The sequence below is a fragment of the Papilio polytes genome, unplaced genomic scaffold, assembly GCF_000836215.1.
Source record: "Papilio polytes unplaced genomic scaffold, Ppol_1.0 DF820622.1, whole genome shotgun sequence".
NCBI classification, from domain to species: domain Eukaryota; kingdom Metazoa; phylum Arthropoda; class Insecta; order Lepidoptera; family Papilionidae; genus Papilio; species Papilio polytes.
This window is the reverse complement of record NW_013528582.1, coordinates 1,662,145-1,670,550: the sequence shown is the minus strand read 5'-3', so window position 1 is coordinate 1,670,550 and position 8,406 is coordinate 1,662,145. Positions and strand designations below refer to the sequence as shown.

General features: G+C 34.8%; 2 protein-coding genes across 2 annotated transcripts in view; both read left to right on the top strand.

The window, feature by feature from the left end:
• LOC106110426 (dihydrolipoyllysine-residue succinyltransferase component of 2-oxoglutarate dehydrogenase complex, mitochondrial) overlaps positions 1-2,464 on the top strand; it is a 5,113-nt gene extending 2,649 nt beyond the window's left edge. Inside the window, exons 5-9 of the mRNA XM_013292249.1 lie at positions 299-516; positions 776-934; positions 1,039-1,172; positions 1,729-1,886; positions 2,200-2,464. Of these exons, the coding sequence (XP_013147703.1) occupies positions 299-516; positions 776-934; positions 1,039-1,172; positions 1,729-1,886; positions 2,200-2,334 (804 nt within the window). The 3' untranslated portion in view covers positions 2,335-2,464. The remainder of the gene's footprint in view (positions 1-298; positions 517-775; positions 935-1,038; positions 1,173-1,728; positions 1,887-2,199) is intronic.
• Positions 2,465-2,944: 480 nt separating this feature from the next.
• Positions 2,945-8,406, top strand: part of LOC106110425 — a 6,204-nt gene continuing 742 nt past the window's right edge. The window contains exons 1-5 of the mRNA XM_013292248.1: positions 2,945-3,225; positions 3,431-7,082; positions 7,228-7,419; positions 7,739-7,858; positions 7,952-8,231. Coding sequence (XP_013147702.1) covers positions 3,104-3,225; positions 3,431-7,082; positions 7,228-7,419; positions 7,739-7,858; positions 7,952-8,231 — 4,366 coding nt within the window. The 5' untranslated portion in view covers positions 2,945-3,103. The remainder of the gene's footprint in view (positions 3,226-3,430; positions 7,083-7,227; positions 7,420-7,738; positions 7,859-7,951; positions 8,232-8,406) is intronic.

Sequence of the window (8,406 nt, the reverse complement as noted above, 5' to 3'; positions counted from 1 at the left end):
ATACCACGACCACACAGAAAGAAATCGTGATGACAAATCAATTCCACGTTTCAACTGATGGTGTGCGTGACGGAGGCCTAATTTTATTCCATCTTCCCTTCCCACCCTTGAGTTATATTAAAGGATGGAAAAGGCACGTGGACCTGACTGTAGAGACAACGCATACGAAGAGAAAATAACCTCTTTATAAGCGCTTCAATTGTGCATGCCTATGGTCAGCGGTTACTTGGTTATTACGAATTACGACAAATTCAAGTTGCCGAATCCAATAATATTATTACTCACCACATCATTTTAGTATTTAATTAGTACAAGTTTAAACGCTGCTAAACCTAAACTGTTTTATATATTTCAGTTTGCGGCGCAAAAAATTGGCGACCCTACGAAAGTAATAACCGGTAGCCGGTCAGAGTACCCGGTGCCGATGAATAGGATGCGTCTGCGCATTTCCGAACGGCTGAAGGAGGCGCAGAACACTACCGCTATGCTTACTACATTCAATGAGTGCGATATGAGGTTCGTTATAAGATACCCTCCGTATGTGTCGCCATTATTTGTTTCACCTGCATATGTTATCTCTGTTTACTTTAAATGGATGAAAAGGATGAGAATATAATTCTGTACATTTAAAAAGTACATATTTCGACAGTATACACACACGGTAAAAACTTTGGGAAAGACCTAAGTTCAATAGTGATTTATTTGATGATTTATGTATAAATTGCTAATACTCGTATATAATAAAAATTATAACAAATTCGAATTACTTTAACAGTCGACTGATGGCGTTCCGGAAGGCTAACGTTGAGACTTTTAAAAAGAAATACGGAGTGAAGCTTTCCTTTATGTCGCCATTTTTGAAAGCTGCAGCCAACGCCCTTGAGGACCAGCCTGTTGTCAACTCTGTCATCATCGACAACAACATTGTGTATAGGTTGGTAATTAAAACATTCAAAAACACACGTGTAAAGAAAGGGACAGATATATTGTGTTTGCACTGTTTCTGAAGAGGACATTCACAGTTTTGTTACATTTTAGGGACTACATAGATATTTCAGTGGCAGTAGCCACGCCAAAGGGTCTCTTAGTACCGGTTCTCCGAAATGTTGAATCGATGGACTACCCGCGGATAGAGCTTGCCATAAGCGACCTGGCTGCCAGGGCTCGCGAAGGTAAAATTACTTAACCTATTACAACTATTAGAAATTCTAATTGTAATAGGAATGTTTGCAACCGCGGCTTTATATTTTCTCCTCTACATCTATACCGAATTTTATCGAAATCCGTTCAGCCGTTTAGGCTACAAACTCTAACAAACATCCATCCATCCATCTAAATTTTCGCATTTACAATATTAGTATGAAAGTATGAATAAGTAAGATACTGAATTATTTACAATCACACCTATTATTACTCGTGAGTAAAAATGAAACTAAATTACAATATCATATAAGAGCTTACTGTCAGTGTCTCCGTGTGTACACGAGTTTTATCATCGGATGACACGAGACGCGCCTCCATGTACTTACTATACATACCGTCTTGATGACTGGCAATCGACAACCGAGTGCTTTTACAAAGTCCGAAAACAAGGGCGTCGATGATTAGCCTTCTGTTATAAAAAAGGTCCTTGACCATACATTTTTTCTAATAGAAATAAACGTTATAGAAGCAAGTCTTACCGGATAGATAAATTTGTCGCACTATAAATATCTTCCTGTGGAACAGGTAAACTGCGTCCGAGTGACATGCAGGGCGGCACTTTCACCATCAGCAATGGCGGCGTGTTCGGTTCCCTGCTGTCTATGCCCATCATCAACCTGCCGCAGTCCGCCATCCTGGGAATGCACGCCATTATACAGAGACCAGTTGCGATCAAGAACGAGGTATACCATACACTTATTAAAGAGATGTTACACGACAAATGTTTTCGGATAATTTGATATTAGAATGCAAACGAGGTTATGATTTGGAAAGACTTAAACATTTTGTAGACTGAAAGACGTCAGCCGATAATCTAGTTCTTACACCTATTTTACATTTTTCGATACTCTATAGTCCTGGTGAAGACAATGTTAGGAAGTTCAAAATTAAAACTCAGCTAATGCCAATCGTTCCGCATAGATTTTAACCCTTCCCTTTTTTTAACATATATTGTCTACATTTTCCACTGTATTGGTACGTTGTATTCAATTTCAGATAAAGATAAGACCGATGATGTACCTCGCCCTGTCGTACGACCACAGATTGATTGACGGTCGTGAGGCAGTGCTGTTCCTACGCAAAGTGAAGGCAGGCGTCGAAGACCCGACCTCCATTCTGGCCGGAGTTTGAATTAACCATAAACATTAGAATGGAATTTAAGGATATTGCTATTCAAATAGTAGCAGTAAAAATGCATAAACTGTTTTGTCTGTTTCGTACATTATAATAAATGCCTTTACAAATAAATTAGTCTTTCATTTGTCTGAATTATTTTCAAATTTTAAACTTAAGTCAAAAAATCTCACAACTGTAACGTGAGCAAAGAAGAAAAAAATGTCTGCATGCATACTAAATTCTAAGATGTAACAAGTTGTTCAGTTAGGCTAGAAAACGTTAATCACCATTTCCGAGCCATATTGAGGAAGTTGCAAAATATGGTATCCTTTTGTCCCAACATAAACATGATTATCTCTGCAAGCCAGCAGTAAACAAATATCTATAAAAACGTTAAAATGATGACGATGTATGGTTGGGGATGGCTTTAAAACAAGAGAAAAATTTAATGTAATATTACAGTTTCATGTTAAAATTTAATATTAAAAATGAAAAATAAGAGACAGTCTCATTTTTTAGGGTTAGAATAATTGCAGATTATATAGGTAAATCGTGAAATGGATCTTCTTAACATATTATTAAATTAGAAGATTAGAGGGCAACACTGACTGAAATGTCATTTAAACGCATTATTTTGTCTGTCGTGTTTTTATTCAGCGGGACATTGATCAAACTTGTTTATTTGATTATATTTTTCACTTTATCCTAAAACGAATTATTAAATAGCTCTCAAAGTGATAATAGCATAATTAATTATTGTGTAATATGCAGTAACAGTGAAATCATGAGACGAGGTCATACTGGGATCGGTGGATGGCGAAATGAAAACACTAGACATTTTAGGCCTCGAGGAGGTGGGAATCAACAATTTAGACCTAGAGACTACCAACCAGTAGATGTACCCAGGTAAAATACATTATAATTTTACTTTTTCTATATGTAAATTAGTTTACAACATTTTTTTGGGAACTGACATATTACCGCGAAACTTGGCAACCTCTTGTGAACTAATATATTAAGTATTATTTGATGTATAATGGTACCACTAAGATTATTAAAACATGTGGGTATATTGGCTTTGTTTACAATGTAAATTACTTTGTACTTACAGATTCTCGCCACCAATTACTAGAGGGTTTAGACCACCTCAATTTGCATCAAGGTTAAGTCATATAACTGATAACTTTCCTGGAAGTAATAGAAACAAATCTAGATATATAAGCAGAAATAATGTTAATAGAACATATGATACACATAACGAAAGGCAAGTGTTTCAACAACCAAAACATTATTCACATAGTGAGTTGACTAGTCCAACGAAGAGGAATAAAGATTCCAATGTTTATGACAACAGTAACCAAAGTAATACATGTCATATAAATAGCCATGGAGATATTGATCTTAGGCAGCCAAGTGCAAATACCAGTCGTCTAGGCCACAGACAGCATTCATTTACACCGTGGGCACATCCCCCAGAACATAAACTACATCACTATGATGAAAGAGTTCAAAGTAGGCAGTATAAGTATACTGAAGATGTAAATAAGTTGCCTTATCCAGGCCACAGACCACCTTCATCCGACCATTATGGAGGTAATCCAACCTCTATTATAGAAAATTCAAAAACTTATAACCGAACAGTAGATGATACTGTTAATATTATAAGAAAAAGAATATTAGACAGAAATGAATCTCTACATATGCCTGATAATGTTAATATTGATAATTCTAACAACAATTCTTTTCATCCAGAAGAGTCTTTTGGTAATTTTTATGATGTACATCAAGAGCAACCCATACGAAGAAGGATCCAAAGACAAAAACAAAAGAACAAATCAAATTGTGACAAAATAAAAAATAAAATAGTCCATCAATTATTTAAAATGGACAAAGAAAAAATACACAAGTTAATGGACAATCCAAATTCTTCTTCAAAATTTGAATATGCTATAAGCAGTCTTATAACAGAGTCTCAAAATAGCTACAATCGTCATTTGCGATCAGTCGCTGAAAAGTCATTGTGTGCTACTAGTACAGAATTCATACAAGATGACCACAACACTATTTATGAGGATACATTTTTGAAACAAATGCAATGTATCCTGGATCCCCAGGATACAGTATTTCTTGAGGACATTAAACCATTTGTAATGGCTGAGCTTTCCAAAGTTTTAAATTTAGATGATTTTGAACAGCAACACATAGATAGTGAAAGTTCCAGTCATACTAATACTGAACAATTTGGTTATGATGAGTATCCCTCAAGTTCAACTAATTACGAAAATTATTTACAAGAATATTCAGATATACCAATAGAACATCAAGGAAATTCTCATTACCAAGAACCTGAAATGCAAAGAATGAATAAAATCTCCAAAAACTATGATTTAGATGTTAGAAGAAATAATACATCTTATAAGCCTAATTTTGGACCAAGACAAAGAGCAAAAAGTTGCTCTTACAATGAGGATAGAGGTCCGGTGACCGAAACTGTCCGATTTGCTAGACATAGTCTGGACAATAAATCAAATGATACATATAAAGTTGAGGATGTTCCAGTTTTGTTTGACCCAAACTCAAAAAGTTTATCAGAAGATGAAGATCCCTTTGCTGAATTGGACAATCAGTATCATGTTGCTGTGGATCCCAATTTCCTTGCTGATGATACTTCAAATTCACAACTCTCACAACGAGACAGCTCGGCTCAACCAATGTTTGATAACAGCTTTGCCTGTGGTACAGAGAATAAAACTGATAATGTAAAGCAGGAAATTGACAGTCAAATTCTTAACATTGCGAAATCACCATTAAAACTTAATGTAAAAAACAATGTTAATGACATTAGTGAGAGAGAAAATATAAACTCCAATATTAATCAAAATACAGATAAACAATCGGTAAGTTCGACAGATTATTTGAATTCATTCACCGTCAATGAAATTTGTGTTCCCGGTGAAAATAATGTAAGTACAGAATCAAAGACATCTCATACCAGTTCTACTTCAAAATCAATAAGATCATCTAATTCACGGAAAAGACCCATTGACCAACAATCATCACATCGTAAAGAAAAACGAAAAAAAACAAACGATCCCCCTGACCAAAAGAGGAAAAAAGATAGTAGAAATGTCACCAATGTGCCTGCAAAAAGAGCTGAACCACAGATTCAAACTGAAAAAAAAGCGCATAAAACAAAATTTTTGTCAAATAAAGGTGACAGAGTAAAAGTTAGTGAAAAAGGATATTCGAATAAGTATGTTAGACGGAAAAATAGAAATAAATCTGAAAAACATACTAGTGAATCCAGAAAAAAGAATACACCTACACCATCAAGTCATTCCAGTTTAGCTGTCCCTAATAATACGGTTACCAATAGTCCGCCTAAAACGGATCCCAAAAATACGCTTAAAACTATAGATATGTTTATACAAAAACCAAAGAAAGTAATTATTCATCAGGCTCATCGAAACACTGCGGTGGTACCGAGTATAAAACATGCATCCAGTAGTGAAAAAGATGACCGTAAAAAAAAGGACGCGACTCGTAAAATATTACAGCGTGACGCCACAACTCAAGTTCATACTGAACTAGTGTCGAAAAATACACAAACAACTCTAGATGTAATTTGTACTAGATGTTCCCAGTCTGAGGACACCATAATAGTGGAAAAACACCAAATGGATCCTGCGCACATAGCAACAGAGCCTGTTCAATCATTAAATCCTTTAGCGAGAATGAAGGAAATAGATTTACAAATCCAGAATTTAGTAGAAGAGAAATTAAAATTGTATAGATCATTAGGAATAAATGAACCAAGTGAAGACTCCATACAATCATTAGGAATAGCTCTTTTAAACATGCCTGAAATTGAGGAGGAAAGTAAAGACGAAGAAGTTGAGAAAGATTGTCTAGATTTTCCTGAAGTTATAGAGGAAGTTGTAGATATACCCATTAGTGATCTGGTAGTATTAGCGAATGAAAATGCAAATGAAGTACACAGTGAACCACATAGTGAAGCAATTAACGATAGTGATAACAGTATTGAGCCATCAAAAGGTAGAAAACTCACTCGTCGACAAATGTCATTGCAAGAAAGAAAAAAATCCATCGGACCAAGGTTGACAAAGAAAGTCAAAAAAGACAAATCACCAAATATTTCCCTTATAGAACAGATTCTCAAGGATGATCGACCACTTGAAGAAATAATAACATTAGACGATTTCGAGAAACCTATGAAAACAAGGAGGAAATCACAAAGGGTACAAAGAACAAAGAAAAAGATTATTAAAACACCAAGTGAACCTATAAATTTAAATGATCTTAATATAATTGAAATTAGGGATTGCTCTGTAGTATTAGTTAAGGAAGATTTGGATAAGCTCTTGGCAGAATATAACACGAAATCTTCCGAGGAAGAAGTAATGCAGTATGAGTCATTAGAATGTGCGAGTTTTGTTGAAGCTGTAGAAATTCCAGATAAAGAAAATTCTGATATTCAACTTGACATGCTAGATGTATCAGAAGATATAATCATTGATAATAATTACGAAGAGAAATCAGCACAAGATAAAGAGTTAGAGATAGCAGAGGTTTCGATAAGCGAAGAAGTCATACTAGGTGACAGTCAGTCAAGTGAAGATTCATTAATACCAACGCAGAGTGGGGAGAATGAATGCAAAACGTTTGATTTCGCAGCTGACGAAAATTTACGTCGTGACTCAATAAATGTCACGGGGCAAGCTGATGCTGTTCTTGCTATTGAAGTGAGTGCAACTTTTTCTTCACCATTATCAATACAGATAAATAAAAAAAAATGTGTTAGTACTATGTTACTTGTTGATACTTGTTTTTTAATGAAAAAAAAATTTAGAATCTGTAAACATTGTTGTGATTTTTTTTTATTTCCAGTGTATAGACAATAATTTCGTGGCAGCGTGTTTGGATGGAAATGTGTATTACTTCAGTGGTGATGGTCAACTTATTAATACATTGAAGGGATCAAACTTAGCTGTTACTTGTCTAACAATTGTTAAGGATAAATATGAAACTACAATTTATACAGGCTCTTTAGACTCTAGAATACGTTACTATGACCTGGAGGTAATTATGTTATATTTTTTTACTTTAAAACTCCCTATTAAAAAAATCAATTTTTTGTCATAGACCACATTTAAAATTTTACTGGTGTCGATAAACTACCAAGTTTATTCCCCACTTTACATTATGGGTTGGTTGACTAGTAGACCAGCGTTGACTATGGCCTAGTCATCCCAACTTTAAAATATACTCAGAGCCCCACAGTGGGCATGTATACTAAGCTGGTAATGATGCCATATGAAACTTGTTTATTTCCATATATGGCCTTGCTTATCTTCAAATTTGTGTTGTACTTTATAATGTTATTTTTTTAATATTGCAGACAGGAATTGAAAAGGGACCTGAATGTAATGTTCTTAGTCCGATACAGACAATGGACCGAGCTTGGGACACCGTCTTTGTGGGAACTAGGACTGGATTCGTTTTGCAATTTGAGTGTAAGGTGAGTTAAAGGACATTTTTAATCAATCTGCATCTTACAACAATGTTACTTAGAAACATAGATTTTTGATGCCTCATTAAATATTTTTTACAGAATAACATGCTGATACCGGTTAGTACAGTAAAATTCTCTGACCAATCTATACTGGCTCTACGAGCGATGAAAGAAGGACCTCGTAAGGTACTTCTAGTAGCATCAAGGGCTGAGAATGTTACAATAAAAGATGCACAAACTGGACTTTTGTTGAGAACACTTGAAGGCCCCAAGATGACAGTCTACACCCTTCTGTATGAAGACGGCAAGGTCTACTGTGGTACCAGCAATCATCAGATACAAGTCTTTGATTATACAGTAAGTAGTCTACTATTCATAATTTTTTTTTTAAACTGATGCTTAATTACATGGTGATATCAAAAAAAATTAGGAAACAAAAATGAGAATTATGTTGCATATTTCACATTTTCATTATTTTAATTTAATTTCATGCATAGTTGCGAGCAATAGCTAGTAAAATATAAATTAGATTAAGTTTGTGACAAAAATCTATA